An 18,794-nucleotide genomic window follows, 5' to 3' on the forward strand; every position below is an offset into this window, starting at 1 on the left:
CTCTTTATATAATTGATCTTAATTAAGATATCCCAACTATCTACTTATTTTTACAAGTTCTATTTTTCTGTATTCTGGATTATTGGGTTTTTTTTTAAAGATTTCCTTCATGTTCCTTGAGATGTCCAAGTGACCTCATTTTAATTCATTTTTGGTATCCTGATTACATTTTAATTTTCTAATATACCCCTAATTCCTTGAGATATCCATGTCACCAACTTTTTATTTGTTTTTCTATGTAATCTTGATATATATTTTTTTCTAAAACTAGCCCTTGTTCCTTAAGATATCCAAATAACCTACTTTCTAATATTCTCTAGTATCCTGGCCTGGATATATTTATTATTCTTGAGATATCCACATTACCTTTGTTTTTAAAAAATATTTTTTTCTGTATCTGGGATCTATGGGATCTATACTATCTTCTAAAACTACTTCCTGTTCCTGGAGATATCTGCATGACCTATTTTTAATATTTTTCTGTATCCTGGATATATTTTTTTCTACAACTACCTCCTGTTTATTGAGATATCCCTTTGACCTACTTTTTGACTGCTTCTTTCTCCTGTTCTGTGTAATGGGGCCAGTCAGGCTTGACTTCAGAGAACGCGTGCTTTGACAGACTGTAGCGAAGATCCTTCTGATTTTGAACTGCGATGTCGTCTAAATTAAACGTACTGTACTCCTTTCGATCAGAATCACTCAATCCATCTACAAAATCAGTCAACCATTAACGCATCAGATCACTGATATCATCATAATCAACATCAGAGGTATTCACCCAGGCTTTATCAGCTGAACATTTGTTTATTTGCATAGTATGCTAAGGAGTACTGGCATTTCAATGTCAAATACGAACAAATATGTAACATGATGATATACAGAATTTTAATTTAGGTCCATTTACAAATATAAACCATCAAGAGATAAAACCATCTATTTAAATATATCTAATGGCTAATGCTTGAAAAAACAAGGTAGACAAGAATTCAAATAAATCCAGAAAAATCAACAAAAATCACAAAAACTAACAGACTCAGCGACAGTAACACTGCAACAGGTGTTTACAATAAATAGATGTTAAAAACAAACAAAAGATAGCCTCAGGAGAATACACTATGAAATAACAGAAAAATCAGTTGTTGTTCTATAAATAGGCTAATACAATACTTCATTTACATTTATTCATTGTAGATTTATGCAGGCCAGGAAATTGAAAATAAACATAGCTTTTATTATGGCAGGTGAAAATGTCACAGACTTCGTAATTTTTCATCAGAATAATTCTCCCTAAATGCTGCCCTGTCATTTTATTTCTAACATAGAACTCCTCTATATAACAATGGCTCCTCTCTCATTATGAATTTTTATGATTAGTACGTTCCTTCCGTATTCAATTAAAATACTCCAGACCAGAGTCTGCAGCCACATTGCCGAGTCTAAACCAAAACCCAATTTCTAATCAGTATCAGTATATTTCAATAGTCTGTAGTTCTAAATGTTTCAATTGCAACTGCTTAAAAAGACGCATGCCAAATCTTCCTTCGCTTTCTAATTATTATTTTTTTGGGGGGGGGGGGGGGGGGGGGGGGTTTAATCCCCATCTGTTGGAGGCTGAAATGTACCGGGCTACTAAGTGTGTTGGGGGGGGGGGGGGGGAGGTGGCGAAATGGTCGAGTTGTTGGAAAAGTATCCAGTGTCACAATCAGCTGGTTCACTTGCCAGAAATCATGTCAACTAAATCACAACATGTGTTGCCCCCTGGCAGGCATCACACGAATTATCTATCAAATTGTAAGTTATCACCCGTCTCTCACACATACACTGTGTAACCCTGCCTATCCCTGGCGACATCAAATACACCCTGGCCTATGCCTAGCTCAATCAAATATACACCCGATACTTGGCTCTATACTTCTTAGTTCTATACTTAACTGTATGAAATACACATCGGATTCTTAGCAATCTACTTAAAATTAGACCTCTAAGATACACTAATATCCTAAAGCATATCATAGAGGAGCGGATTTACAAGTCTAATTTTAATTAGATTGGATTCTTAGCTCCATCAAAATACACACCTTAAAGTTAGCTTCATCATATACGCACCCAATCAGAATGCCCCTACTAGATCAGATTGCCCCACTAGTTGCTGCACTTTTGTGGATGACCCTTTGAAACAACTTGACATTAATGATCTCAATGAGAGCATACAGAAGTATAGAGTGCACTGTGAGCCCTCCCCTGGGCCCTCGGTACTCCTGTTCTGATTGTGTCCTTACTACACTACAGCACTAGTGGGGTCCTTGAAGCACTCGGTAGCTACCAATAACAGCCACATCTGATCGGACTGATCTAACCACTCTAATTATCATGTTGTCCTTTGTTTACTACTGTAAGATCGCATCACATTTATACTACACTAATTAACTTTAGTAGGTACTGGTTTACTATGGGAAAAAGATTTAAAATGATGGAAAGAGAGAAAAGAGGTTCTCAATACTGGCTAAAGTTAAGTGTGTATACAAAAGTAAATGAACAAGATTTTACAACTACCAGTTACTGTACATTGTAAGATTTGACTACTACCAGGTAATGACCACTGTAAGATTTGACTACTACCAGGTAATGACCACTGTAAGATTTTACTACTACCAAGTAATGACCACTGTAAGATTTTACTACTACCAGGCAATGACCACTGTAAGATTTTACTACTACCAGGTAATGACCACTGTAAGATTTTACTACTACCAGGTAATGACCACTGTAAGATTTTACAACTATCAGGTAATGACCACTGTAAGATTTTACTACTACCAGGTAATGACCACTGTAAGATTTTACTACTACCAGGTAATGACCACTGTAAGATTTTACTACTACCAGGTAATGACCACTGTAAGATTTTACAACTATCAGGTAAAGACCACTGTAAGATTTTACTACTACCAGGTAATGACCACTGTAAGATTTTACACCTATCAGGTAATGACCACTGTAAGATTTTACTACTACCAGGTAATGACCACTGTAAGATTTTACAACTATCAGTCACTGTAAATCTCAGTAGACAATAAGCTTACCTTTCATTAGGCGTACATATAACTCAGGCTTTTTATAGGAACGGAGAGCAAGCAAATGGACAATTCTTTCTCTGCAAAATAGAAAGCCATTATCTATTGCAATCGTTAAACAAATAGAAAAAAAATAGTTCAATAGAAATATTTGAACACTCATTGCTTTACAATAAACTATTTCAGTGCGCTGACCTGATGGGTACAGCCATGACAGCAGATTTGGTTTTGACAGATTGACTGGAAGAATAAGAAGGGGAGGGCACCCCGCCGGTCGTGGACGAGACTTCGTGGGGCGACTGGGCAGGACTGACTTTACGAGAGGACGAGTTGTTGTTGTTAGTAAAAGGGGAGACAACAGCAGTGGTTTTGTTTGTTTTTATTGCACTGGTCTGACAAGAGGGGTTCACTCGACTGTTGTTGGCACTGGGTTGCTGGTGATGATGAAGTTGCTGGTGTTGCTGGTGCATCATCTGTCGGATGTCCACGTCACGCTTCGCCTCCTGAATTCGACTCTTGAGATCCGATTCTCGCTCCCGCTCCTGTCTTGTGGGGGGGATGGGGTTTTTGAGTTCCGATTCACGTTTGACACGCTTGATTTTGCGGCTAATGTTTCTCCCACTGGGCTTGATTTCTTGTGTCCTACAAACACAAACTCCAATCATTTCACAGCAACAATTCAAATATCAACTTTTATTCACAGCTACTGTATACAGGGGTTTTTTTGCCCCGTGTTATTTTTGCCCTTCAACACTTGCAAACGGTTTCGCCCCGTCTTAAATTCGCCCAGACTTGCTTGTGTATTATAGAGATAACTTGGAACAATGGAATTCGACCAGTCTTAAATTCGCCCACTGACAACGAGGGCTAAAGGGGTGAAAATAAAACGGGGGCGAATATTTCCCTGTATACAGTATATATAACTTCTTATGGAACTTTACAATGTACAAGTTGTACAAGTCCTAGCATTATAACATGTCCCTCTCTATAAGGTTAGCACACTAGTTACAATTCCAGCTGAGCTCAGCAACCCCTGGCCAATTTTTCCCTGTGTTACGTAATTCAGCAGAGCATGTTTGATACAATACTTTCTGCAGTTTTTACCACAGCTTATTGCATAATATTTTATCATTAATACATGAAATTATGTAAAATATCTCCAGTTTCAACCAAACAGTCTCTAGTAATGTGTATGTGATTATTTATGTGATTATTTAATATGTGCATGTGGTGACAGCACATGTAGTCAGGTACTGCATGACATTGCTAACCAAGTAGATATATTAATGCTGGCAGAACATTTCTTAAATCCTTGTTTACATATTAGTCTGTTCTATTAATCTGATTAATATGTCACAAAGCCTTAATCAACCCCTGATGTGCTTGATTGCCCCTGTACAGTTTCACGTTACACTAGCATTGATTGATCAATATCATCCCAGAGCCTTGGTTTTATTTTACGCTCCAATAATTTGATGTATTTATGATGACAAATTATACATCAGTGTGGTAATTAAAAACATATATCAAATACACCATCAAATCAAAACAACTGTCCCAAGTTCTTGCTTCCATCACTTTCTGATGATTTTTATTAAAAAATATACATACCTGTGAAAGAAGTACAATTGAAATTGATGAAATGGAAAAAATCCAAGATATCTTCATTGATAAATTATCTCTTTTCACTCATGTTTACAGGAAGGAAAAAAATTTCTTACGGAGATTTATAATGGTAAATGTTTACATCTTTTCTCCATTCGGAAGTACTCGGAATACCTCGCGCAATTTTTCAACGCTTCCATCTGGGCTTATTAAGGTGGTATGGGACTTCTGTTGATATCAGTGTTGATTAAAGTACATTATAATTGAAATACTTTCATCGGTTAAGAATTTTCAAATTTTACAATATTTAACCAAAAAATAGCCTTTAAAAAATTTGTAGAGCTAAAAATTGTAAAACCCCGAGCAGGATGCGAACTCATGGCTTACAGATTTGTATTAAACCCTCTAACCCACTTTGCTACGATGTTAGGTGACAATATTGGGAAAGAAACTACTTATATAATAAGACTTCATTTTATTGTTTATTTCGATAAAAAATATGTCACAACATGAAAGTATCCCATACCACCTTAATAGCTGATGCAATGCAAAATCCTCGTAGACTTTTTATTTTGGGATGCGAAACCTGAAGCCCTAGAGAGGGCATTACAAAACAGATAATCTGGACATTTTTCACATTAGTGGATGAACGGAGTTTGAGAACAAAGGTATTTATTATTACCAAAATATCAAGCGAAAAGTGGTGGAAGCAAAAACTCGGGGCAGGGTATAAGTGTTTGTAACATTTGTCTACAGTACTATAATAGAAAGGGGGTGCTTGATAGAAAAAAAATAAAATTAATTCATGGATAAATTCAAAAATGAAATCCTGTGGAGGATTGAGATTAGTTTCACATCAGATGACAGCTTGCCATATACCGGTACAGTTTCTGCAAGAGGACAATTTAATAGCACTTTGTAATGGTTTCTGTTCTGTTCCTAGAACAGCTTAACTTTAATAATTCTTCAAAACTGTTAGAAACATCCCATGACTTGTAGAGAAGAAACAGAGTCATGATTTGTCATTTGTCTTTGCATCAACCTGACTTTGGAATTCTCAGGCCTTTCATCCTAACATTTCTACATATTATATGTGTACCTGTAGATTTAATGCATGTTTATACACCCATACACACCTGACTTTCGTCCATTCCTCTTGAGCAGTTTTCATTGTTTCCTTCGTCTGTCTGAACACATCCGATGTCGCATGGACAGCTATTTTGGTGGACATCGTTCCTAAATTGATCAGCTGGTTTCCATTTCTGGAAAACAGGAGACATTGTACATTATGATGTATATCTTGTTTTTACTAGGAATCTACATATAGGCAACGTGACAGAATAAGTCTGGTGATATAAGTCATTACATATTATCTGTGGATGCATGTTAAATGATGCGTCTAGTTACTAATCTAAATGTTCTGGGATTTCAACCATACCAGCAAACCAAAACAATACCGTCTGTCTGTGGAAAACTTTTGATATAGCTTGTGAACTAAAATTGGAACACCAAGGTCACTGAATGACATCAATTCAAAATGTATCCCTGTAATATCAACAGCTAAATGCTCTAGAACTGCAATTATTTACAAATTGTGTGATGCCTTCATGCTCTAGTTCCTTTTACTAATTATCAGCTATAACATGATTTTCTTTCGTTTGTGGCATGATATATTCTCTCTAAAAAAAAATTTAGTAGTGACATCTATTTCAAAAAGCAATAAAATCTTGCATCCCTTTTGGCATAAGTTTTACAACTCAAGCATTATCTATCTCTTAATATGCATGTATATACCGGTATACATATATTTGTATGACATTTATTTGGAAAAAAAATCATTTCATAATCTAAAACCTTGACCTGATATACTTCATCAACAATAGTTAAGAAGACTATTAAGGCAGCTAGCTTACAAAAACTCTTATCCATGTATCATTCTGTTGGTAAATTATACTATTGATCTACGGGTCAAGGTGGTATTCTCCTTGTAAACAGGTACTTGTACACCAATTATTTCTGTCGGTGAGATCTGAAGTGGGTCTCTACATTTAAAGAAACCTCACACAGAGGCAGCACTGCATTCGATCTCTAAATAATGCTGAAAAAGTATGAAATCATTGTGTCCCCTATACATTATGCTGTAGAAGTAGCATTGAGTTCTCTCTGTTTAAATAATGGAGTAGAAAAAAGGGCAGCATTTTGTTCTCTATCTATATATAAATAATGGTGTCTAAATGAAAGGACAACATTGCATGTGTTCTCTCTAAATATATATTAAATGATGCTGCAGATGAAAGGGTAACATGCTCTTGATGTATTGACAGCACTGCATTCTGTCTATAAATAATGCTGTATATGGAATCGCAGCATTATATTATCTGCATATTGATAATGCTGTAGATACAGATAGTGTGTATGTATGCATCTAAATTATGCTGTAGATGAAAGGTCATCATTTTGTAATCTCTAATATAGATGTAAGGACAGCATTACGTTTTCTCTATATAAATCATAATTTAGATTTAGGAGTAGCATTTTATTCTCCCTCTTCACGTAAACTAAAATAATGCTGTAAATGGAATGACTTTTTCCAAAGAACACATTCTGTACTTTCTCTTGATCTTCCTTCAAATGGATTTGATGACTATACAACAAATTGTGCACTCTTTCTGGGTTCCAACAATTTGTGACTCCATCCCTGTCACAGCCCCGAGCCCCCTCTCCCACTGAAGTGTGTTCCGCGTTTCCTTAATCTGGCTGTGGACGCCCACCTCACCGCTGTATTAGAATGGCACTAGCTGTGTGTTATATTCATAATATCCTCAACTTGTATACTACACAAATGTACAACTTAATGTAGCGTACAACTTTATAATATTTACTTCCCTGTGGGAAATAATTCATGACTGTAATAAGAATTCCACGGACAACACAACAACTCTAAATCACAACAATAAGCCATTTATTCCCTCCATCAACAGAACAGGAGGAGGCCAATTATCAATATATAAATGTACTCCTTCTTATGAAAATTTTGAGAAATCCCTTCCCAAAACCAAATACATGTATACTAATCTGGCCAATTCCATGAAAGTGGTTATTAGTTTCATGTTTTTATTTTCAAAATCTTATTCACTACCCCCCCCCCCCCCCCCCCCCCTTTCTTCACCATTCCCTTCAAAATTTTGAAAATCACTGATATATTAAAGGTCTGCACATAAAGTACATGGCATGTTCCCTGTACAATCACACAGATAGGACCTGGAGAGAGTGTTGACTTGTCTGGGACTATTTTCACCAAATAATGATCCGGCTGCACAGAGCATGCTTCCTGTATATCAACTACTAATCAAATTGGGTTTTTTTCTCAAGCAGATGAGAAATTGAGGTTTGGCTTAATTTGTGTCAAGGCCAGATGGTCTGTCCAGGCAACCAAACACAAACCACTAATAAATCTGTAATTCACTGGCCATGTTTAGGAACAGGCCGGCAGCAGTGTGGTCAGCAATTGGTCACTCCCTGAACCAATCATATGGCCACAAAATGCAGGGTAAATGAAGATGAAAGCTTCTTCCATACCTGTCACTGTATCTCCCTCACACTTTTCATCACTCAACTACTATAGACACCCACAATTAATAAGATTTTTATGAATATTGCCACTTTTGATGGTCATCATTTCCCTAACCTTTGTCAGCAGTAGTGGGATTATTTCTAGCCATGGGATGATGAACAATGAAGAATTGTTTACATTCCCTAAAATTCAAAGTATACCTGACAGATGGACTGCCTGGTATACAGGGCTAAAATTCGGTTGAACATCAATGAAAAAAAAACTACAAATATTTTAACCTTACTAACATAGAACGGACTAAAAATGATGTCCATGCAAATTCAGTGATGTTAATTTCACCTAGTAAGATGATGTCACTTTAGGAACAGTAATGTTACTATCACTAGTAATGGAACTTTGAGAAAAGTGATGTAAATTAAACGATGCAATGATGTCACTATCAGTACAGTGATGTCACTATCAGTAGTGATGTCACTATTAGTAGATGTCATTATCAGTACAATGATGTCTCTATCAGTACATTTATGTGCAGTGATGTCACTTTCAGTGATTGATGTCATTATCAGTACAGTGATGTCACTTTCAGTTCATAATGTCACCATCAGTATATTTATATGCAGTGATGTCACTATCAGTACAGTGATGTCACTATCAATACATTTATGTGCAATGTCAATATCAATTCATTTCTGTGCAGTGATGTCACTATCAGTACAGTGATGTCACTATCAGTACATTTATGTGCAGTGATGTCAATATCAATGCATTTCTGTGCAGTGATGTCACTATCAGTACAGTGATGTCACTATAACAACAGTGATGTCATATGTTGTCTTACTTGGAGTCCATCTGCTGGACACAGTCCAGACCGTTGGCATCGGCGACTCGAGACACAGTGAACTGGAATGTCTTGGAATTGTCCGAGTCCCGGGCAGGGATATTGATGACCTGAACAAAAAATCAAGTTATTGATACATGTTCATCAGTTAATGAACAGAACCAGAATCGGAAACATATCTAAACTCTTTTTATTAAACATTTAACAACAGATTAAATTGGGGTGTATGTTGGTGTGAAGGGGGCATGATGCGGGTCAAAGCCCGAGTACAGCCACTACTGACTGCAGGGATCAAACCTGGGGAGCTATATCCATGTAGCAGTTAGAAGGGAGTGCATTATCCACTGCACTACACAGACACGATCATACAGTAGCTGTCACTAGGTGTCAGGATCATTGTGATCTTAACTCAATGTGTTCCTAAAATCAGCTAATATGTGTTACCGGTATGTTATTTTAAAGGGCAAAGATAGTACAAATAGATTCTAATGATATAACAGTTAAATTGAGTGCACTATGTTTTAGAGTACATGCAAGCACATTAATGAAATTCAGCCAACTAGATCCATGTAGACCAGTGTACTTTTAATAAATACACTCTGTACCACTGGTTGTGAAGAAAATCAGACACTGTGAGCTCAATTTGATCGAAACCATTCAAAGAAAAAAATACCTGGTAAGCTGCCTGAACATTGCTGAATGAATGTGTTTTGTTTAATGTCGCTACATGGTAGTTTTTGTTTCAATACATGTTTTATCAGTTTTGTACAAGTTTCACTGAACCTTTATAACAGGACATTCACCCCCAGACAGATCACATGACCTCAAGGTGTTTTTGTACTGTGTGTGTCCAGGTGTGATCTGTGTGATCCCTCCTCTACACTGTACAGCTATAGTATAGCTGTAAGTCTGGTCTTCTCTCCATCTACCATCCCATGCTTTCATTTCTTTATTCTGATGGTATGTGCAGCTTACAGTTATATTAATCAAAGGGTAATAGCATCTTAAGATTAACTTCCAACTGATGGTAAGGACCAAGAAGTAGTCATCCTGGTTCTTCTCTGTCATGTACAATGCTGCTGCGACCTTATAACTACCCTCTCTCTATACACTACTGTATTATACATTACGAGGCAATGTTCTAGGCCACTGTTGGAGAAGCCGTTGTGTAATTGTCTGAAAAAGTGCAGACTGGTGCTCGACTTCTGGAGGCTGTGTCTACAGGAAAAGGCAGTGACCTTGGAGGCAGACACTTACAACTCCATCAAAGTACTGAACCTACACACATCCACACAAAGAACCTTGTACTGACACTTGTAACATAGACTCCATCAAAGTCCTGAACCAACAGACAGCCACACAAATAACCTTGGAGTAAGATGAAGGTCTGACAAGGTCAGCTGCCATCAATGTAACCTACCTACACACTGCTCCCCATTAATGTCCCTGCATTCTTCTCAGTGGGCTGTATTTAGCCTACCTACATGATGAGTTATATCTACACCTGACCTAATCATGCTCATCTCGGAACTTGTACCGCAACATAAAATTCAGTTTCAAATTTATTCCTCTTGAATTATATTTTTAAACAATCCTGTCAACTGGCTTTGAAGGGCTATTAAAATTAAATGTGTCAATGTTCAGTGGTACTGTCATTCATACATAAAATCCTGATGATTGTGGCAATTTTCATCAATTTTAAAAGTCTTTCAACTTACCCCTTGGTTGCCATTAAAGGAAATGGAAGGCTTTTTGGACTTGTCCTGAAAAGAGATCATATTTTTATGTAAACATTTATGTAAATAAAAAAAAACAACATATCTACATGAAGCTTTGATAAGACAGTGTGTTTTTCTCCCTGTTCTATTCCACTGGTATTTTAGACCTTTATATCACATTTATCTGTACATCAGTATTATCTGATCACTCCAAACAAGCTTTCATTTTTGTACCAATTTCTCAAAAAACAGAGTTTGCTCCCTTTGAAAAGACTGAGTACTGGGTGTGTGGGCTCAACAAGTGCTTGTTTTAACTGTTATCAATGTAATCATGTAACTTGCAATCACTGCAAGTGAAGTAATCAATATAATTCATATTTCAGTAATTTCAGTTGTAATCATTGTTCCAGTTGTAATCTTCATAATCATTGTAAATAGTGTAACCACAAAATTATTGTTACCTCAGTATGTGTTGTGATCATTATAATTCTTGTAATTGGTGTAACCATTGTAATTATTGTAGCCAGTGTAATCACGTTTACATGAACTGTTGATATCATTATAAATAATTGTAATCACTTGTCAATGATGTAATTCCTACATTGTCTGAACATTAACAGTTACCTAGATCTGTATATATTTGTATGTATACATACTTCTGTAGTTATTGTTGTTTAAAGGGTGGAATTTCTTCAGTGAGGGCTGTAGTGGAATTGAGTTACATGTACATACCAGTAATCATTCACCATATAAATGCATTCACTCTTACAGGTACTTTGATTCAAGTTCCTCTTTTACAGCAAAACAGGATTTTTTTTAAGTTTCATATTTGACATTTGTATAATCTGACAGGATTGAATGTTGAAAGATGTTATATTGGTATTTCTATAGTAGATATGTTCCTGGCATATTTATCAGTCAATGATGATGTATGTTGGTTAATTAGAATGTCAGTCACTCTTTCATCATTCATCTCTTGACCAAGATTGACCATGTAGTCACAAATAATGAATATATCACTAGTATTTTCAGGTTTTTAACTGACATACATCATAATATTAAATTGAATCTTTCCATCTTATATCAGTGAGAATCATTGTTTTCTGTAGCCAAAGCTTCGCTTTAATATTCCTTTAATATGATGTATTATGCTACTCTTCAGAAGCTAGCCATGCAGGGACAGACAAGGATGGAGAACCCTCATTGCTGTCCTATACACCCGACGTGTTACGGGTCCCAAGTAAGATTAACCAGTATGCTTCTATTACTGTTAAGATGGTATGGGACACCTGTCAATATTGATGTGGATAAAAGCATTTTATAATCAATTTACTTTCACAATTTTAAGATTTTCAAGTTTTACAATATTTGACCCAAAAATATATTTGAAAATTGTTTGGAAAGGTAATAAGAAATCTTAAAAACCCAGCCGGATTCGAACTCATGACTTACAGATTCGTTAAGCTAACGCTCTAACCCATTGCGCTACAGAGTTAGGTAATAGTTTCAGGAAAGAAAAAGCTAATAAAATTATGCTTGATTTTATTATTCATTTCAATTAGAAGTATGTCACAATATGAAGGTGTCCCATACCACCTTAATAATCTAACATTTCCTCACTGCATGTCAGATTTTTTAATACAGAAACAGAGAACTAAAAGATTCTGGATACGTCACTAAAGATATATTTGTGGTTACATCATGTTACAGCCTCACGCGCCGTTGTATTTGTCTGTAATTCCACCCCTCTGACGAGAACAATAATCCCACACTTATAGCGCCAGGAAAGTTTCACATCTCTCTTTGTAAAAAATCCCTGTTAATATATGCTATCATGCTAAAACAACCAACCAATATAGATACTTCAGAGAGATCTATACCCAGTTAATGGGTCTCCCACACATCTCCACTCAGCATCTAGTCTACAAAATCTTTTTCAACTAATATCTACATATATAGTGGGGGAGACAAAAAAGATTAAAATATAGTCACTAATATAGCCTCAGTGTGGCCTTTTCTGCATGTCAATGTGAATACATTAAGATTTATGCAATTTAAAATCAGTACATGTAAATAGATTTAAAAGATTACATGTGGTATACATTGTCTTAGACTTATTCAACTCAATCAATACACAAATACTTCATGATACATGGCAGTAAGACGACCTGACAACATAACATGGAATCATAACGTAGTTGTTCCAGAAATAAATCGCACACAGAATGGTACCTATTGGATGAGGAGACTTACTGTGCTCATTTAATATTTATCACCCAATGTCTGAGAACACAACAGTTTACGTGTTGGGACAAAAGCAAAGTGGGTGAATTTCTTGGTGATAAAAGAAAGGTTTAGCAAATAAAAGCTATTTATACAAATAATAAGCAGACCCAAAAATAAGTGTTCTACATTACACAACTATTTATTCAATGAAGTTATTTCGTTTATTTAGCTTATTTTGGCGTACGTTTATTTCCTTAGGCTTACAACTGGTGCGGGGGGGGGGGGGGGGGGGGGGGGGGGGCCTGATGTCATATAGGTAGTGAGGTCACTGCCACGGTCTAAGGAAATGTATATGGAAATAAAATGACTTTTAATGTCACACCAACAAATCATTTCATCATTTTGACAAAGCCAGAAAAATTCAGAGATGGCTTCAGCTGTGTCAATGGTATGACGTCAACAGAGCAAGCAGGGTTTCAAGGCCTGTTTACAAACATCAGAGTCAACAATTGTTTTGTTCCTTTACACCTTCCCTTTTTTAAGAAATTCTTCAACGGAATCAAACTTTCCAAGATTTCAATTCTCTTATAAGATTCTGATTCTCTTTTAACAATGATCATGTTTGTGTTACTTTTGATAGATAGAATTGAATATTTTTGCTGCCTTTTTGGAATTGGCTTGTCAATGATAATTTTTTGCATTCAAAACCATACAAAGATGCACTGTTTTTGGTTTTGTATTAATCATGTAAATAAATTCATGAGCTCATCAGGTGAAAAATGATAGCTATAATTAATATTCCAAAATTTAATCATTTGCACATAAAATAAATGAACTTAAGCAAAAACACTTTCTACAGGGAAATTCGTAATTTGACAACTTGGATCTAAGATCACGCCAGAGCAGCTAGATTCCAATACAATCTCCTGTCATAATAAATCAACATGAAGTTTTTAAATTCCAGAAAATAGGCTACGCTGTCACCATAGCGTACCTATGGCCTTAATTCAGACTGCAATTGTTCACAACTTTTAATCACCTGACTTTTTGGGGCCATACAAATCAAATGATTCACATCCAAACATCAAACACCTTGTTCCGATGCATACTCAACATAAATTGACTCTGGTTTTTTCGGCATTGATGCATGTTAGATAAAATTGAACAAATAAAATAAAAGTGTACACGGTTTATTAGCTTGCTGCTCAAGGAAACGCTCCATCAGAAGATTAATGTGTCGGTGTTCTACATGTCATAACAATGACATATATTAGACTTGGGTTTTGAGATGCAACAAAAGAGACTTATCAAGTCTGAGTAACTATTGACAAATACAGGACCAAATTTTTCAGTTCCACATACATCAACATTGATTTCAAGGACCTTAAATCAAGAGGCCTATTTATTAGCTACCGGTATATGTACTGTAGTGAACCGGTATATGTAATGTAGTGGCGGTATATGTAATGTAGCATCTTCCTGAGAAACTGCACATCTAGTCATTCAGACAGATAGCACAACAATAAAAAATAACTCACAGGTTCAACTTAATGAAACAGACTAAAAGATACACCTATATATACACTGTAAACTAAAGAGAATTTAGTCTTTGACTCCCACTATCTTTTCCATTGGGTACCATGCGCCCTGGCAAAGACTCAAAGCCGTAATCAGTAAAGAATATATATGGACTAGTTTACTATGGCAGTGTTACGATTGGACCCGCAGAAATAGAAAGGAAGAGTAACACACTCTACTCTTATCTTGCAGCTGCACCATGGCCTTTTCAATGAGTTCATTGGTGTTGTGTTCACAGCCAGATAGTCTTTTGTGTGCACCTGTCCTCAAAAATAGCCCCTTACACTCTTTATGCTTCTGCTTAAATAAATTCTGGTAAACATCTGCATGTTGATCAATAATACAAATGAAAGATGTTCTCAGCATTATTGACACCTGAATGCAGCAGCATAAAAAAGACCAATAGAGAAACCTTGTAAACTAGTAGCATTGTATTTACACAACTTCAGTGTTGCAGCATTGTAAACACCTTTGGTGTAGCAGCGTTGTAAACACCTTCAGTGTAGCAGCATTATAAACACCTTCAGTGTAGCAGCGTTGTAAACACCTTCAGTGTAGCAGCGTTGTAAACACCTTCAGTGTAGCAGCGTTGTAAACACCTTCAGTGAAGCAGCGTTGTAAACACCTTCAGTGAAGCAGCATTACTAGTATATTATACATGAAGAGTTACAACATTATAAACAAATGAGTGCAGTTAAAGATATGTGTGAAGTGCACAAACATGAAAAACAGCAGCATTTTTGCATTTAAAGTGAAAAATCATTATAAACACCTGAAGTAGACCAACATTGAAATAACTTAAGTTAAAAATAAATATAAACACATGAAGGGAAGCAGCATTAAAACACTTAAAACACAGCAGCATTATTAACACCAGCAGAACAGCATAACTAAAACTCCTAAGGTGAAGCAAATTAACTAACAACTCATGAATGCACCAGCATTGTTAGCACATAAAGTGCAGCAGCATTAGAAAGCCTAAAGCACAGCAGATTTGCAAACACCGAAAAAGTGGCAGTATTAGAACACATTAAGTGCAGCAAAATTATATATAAACACTTGAAGAGCTGTGGCATAAAAACACCTGAGGTCTGACTCCGTAGGTCTTAGGATTGTGATTTTTTCAGTGATTTATGGACATGGTCTGACTTTGTGGCGTTTCTATATACATGTACTTATATCAAATGTCACTTGGTCTCTGGAAACGATTAACTTGAGAAATAAATTAATAACTTTATCATTTAACTTTCATCTGATGAATTGTGTTCATCATAGTGTGTTGTAGTGGTTCAAATATCCAAAGTAATTCCTAACACAGACTAAGGTTTTACCAGAAATAAAGATAATTTCATTGAAAAGTATGTGACACTTTGCAAATAAAACCAGAATCAGCACCCATTCAATGGACCTGACCAGATTAAATCATACCAACGTATATTTTATTCCCTTGCTTTTTATTTGCTTTGATTTATAATTTAAGAATTATAAATCCCAGTACATGTTCTGACTGTAATTGCAAATGGAGTAGGGTTTAGTGATAAAGCTGACAGACAATTACAAGTATGAACTGTTATATACTAATTGTAATGGTGTCATAATGGAGAGCTATGCTGGTGGAGCCACTCATGGTAAGAATTCCTGAAGTAAGATGACTTGTCTGAGGATATCACACTAGACACAAGTACAGGTCTGGGAGTATGTCTTCACCTAATGATTCCTGATTCCCTATCTGGTCTGGGAGTATGTCTTCACCTAATGATTCCTGATTCCCTATTTGGTCTGGGAGTATGTCTTCACCTAATGATTCCTGATTCCCTATCTAGTCTGGGAGTATGTCTTCACCTAATGATTCCTGATTCCCTATTTGGTCTGGGAGTATGTCTTCACCTAATGATTCCTGATTCCCTATCGTACAAAGGTTGTAAAAACACTCTATATACTATAAATAGGGTCAGGATATGTATATAAGGATGTATTATGATAAAAAAAACAACAACATAGAAACCATTATAGCAGAGTTCTAAGTTCATTTACAAGTGTTTGTGCCAATGAGACCAGGAATAGTTTGCTGCCCCCTACCCCCCCCCCCCTTCAGACCAACCCTTTGGTTTCCTGATTTGGCATGTAGCCTCTACTTTTGGCCAATACCACTGATAATATGGAGTCCTTACATAACCCAGGTATGACCTGATTGACAGAAATCCTTTGTTTTCAGAACAACCAAAGGTGATAAACTGCCCACAAATAGATCATTCCCCACACTGTGACCCTTTGTATTCAGGACAGCTCTTAATGTGTAGCCTAATAACAGACTGAACCCAAGCACCAAACCACAGTACAGCAATGGTTGAAAATGTACCTTCTTGACCAAGCTCATGGAACACACTCACAAAGCCAGCAGGGATTGTTTGACATCATTTGAAAGCTTTCATGATCAGGACAGTAGAACACCTTAAACAAGCAAGCACTGCAATTGTTGACATTGTAAAAATCTAGTAGAAGATACTAAACAAAGCTAGGACTGCAATGGTTGACATTGTATAAAACTAGTTGAACATACCAAACAAAGCTAGGACTGCAATGGTTGACATTGTACAAAACTAGCTGAACATACCAAACAAAGCTAGGACTGCAATGGTTGACATTGTACAAAACTAGCTGAACATACCAAACAAAGCTAGGACTGCAATGGTTGACATTGTACAAAACTAGCTGAACATACCAAACAAAGCTAGGACTGCAATGGTTGACATTGTACAAAACTAGCTGAACATACCAAACAAAGCTAGGACTGCAATGGTTGACATTGTACATGTACAAAACTAGTTGAACATACCAAACAAAGCTAGGACTGCAATGGTTGACATTGTACAAAACTAGTTGAACATACCAAACAAAGCTAGGACTGCAATGGTTGACATTGTACATGTACAAAACTAGTTGAACATACCAAACAAAGCTAGGACTGCAATGGTTGACATTGTACAAAACTAGTTGAACATACCAAACAAAGCTAGGACTGCAATGGTTGACATTGTATAAAACTAGCTGAACATACCAAACAAAGCTAGGACTGCGATGGTTAACATTGATTAAAACTAGTAAAAGATACTTAACAAAGCTAGGACTGCAATGGTTGACATTGTAAAAAACTTGTTGCACATGCTAAACAAAGCCAATTTTGCAGTGGTTGATCTTAATGAAATATTATAGGGCAAGGTTGCAGAACACAACAAACCAAGCCAGCATTTATATGATTGACAATTCACAGGAAGCTCAAGGTGCACAATCTCCGTATTTACCAGTTTGATCCAGTTATTATGCACTTTAGTGGCCATTATGGATATATTAGGCAATCATTGGGTCATGATTTTATATATACATATACTTTAATGGTCATGAATTTTTTAGTCAAGCAGTTCAGAAGTCATGATGTTACATTAGTATTTCTGGGGGTTTCATAAACATTAGAGTACAGGTGATGAGAAATAAACACCTGGCTAACCGTCACCTGATAGAACCATATATATAATCCTCCAATAGATAACCATCTACTGATAAACACAGGTACTGGTTTTTTTTGTTTAATCATCAAGGATTAAACTGATACTGTTATTTATCATTTACTTTCAAAAAATCAAACCAGTCAGCAAAAACCTGATCCGACTGATAAGACAATGGACACAAAGGCAAGGAGTGATGGTATACGACCTTGACCTTTCACCTTAACACAACCTCTGGAAACTTAAGCCAACAAAGGAATCACCGTCACATATTGATTTCTTCATTACATGACAAGATGCAACCAATATTCTTACATGCATGTATTTAGTAGCAAACATTTTTATTACATCAATTCAAGTCTCTTTTTCTTTTTTCAGTCATCTTGTATCTCCAATGACGACTAAAAATAGTCTGCATGCTTTGCAGAGTTTTCATTGAGTTTGACACAAAAGACTTCATCTTAAACTTTTCCCCATGATAATGGAAACCAAGTTTTCTCTCTTCCCCGCTTAATCTATAAAAGAACATTCCCTTTAATATCATTTAAAGTAATTAAAAATTAACATGAATCCTATTTTAAACTATGTTTCCCAACTAGATTTACATGTACAGTTGAACTTGGATATCCGAAACACTGATATCTCAATTACAATTGATATGTCGAAGTGATTTGT

The 18,794-nt window shown here is 36.1% G+C and overlaps 1 protein-coding gene across 1 annotated transcript in view; it reads right to left on the bottom strand.

Moving 5' to 3' along the window:
- LOC128175983 (RNA polymerase II elongation factor ELL-like) overlaps positions 1-18,794 on the bottom strand; it is a 30,776-nt gene that overhangs the window by 7,609 nt on the left and 4,373 nt on the right. The window contains exons 2-7 of the mRNA XM_052841923.1: positions 10,813-10,857; positions 9,095-9,204; positions 5,819-5,944; positions 3,273-3,719; positions 3,087-3,157; positions 546-711 (exon numbers count right to left, since the gene is read on the bottom strand). Of these exons, the coding sequence (XP_052697883.1) occupies positions 546-711; positions 3,087-3,157; positions 3,273-3,719; positions 5,819-5,944; positions 9,095-9,204; positions 10,813-10,857 (965 nt within the window). The remainder of the gene's footprint in view (positions 1-545; positions 712-3,086; positions 3,158-3,272; positions 3,720-5,818; positions 5,945-9,094; positions 9,205-10,812; positions 10,858-18,794) is intronic.

Source organism: Crassostrea angulata, chromosome 3 (genome assembly GCF_025612915.1).
Source record: "Crassostrea angulata isolate pt1a10 chromosome 3, ASM2561291v2, whole genome shotgun sequence".
Classification (NCBI taxonomy): Eukaryota; Metazoa; Mollusca; class Bivalvia; order Ostreida; family Ostreidae; genus Magallana; species Magallana angulata.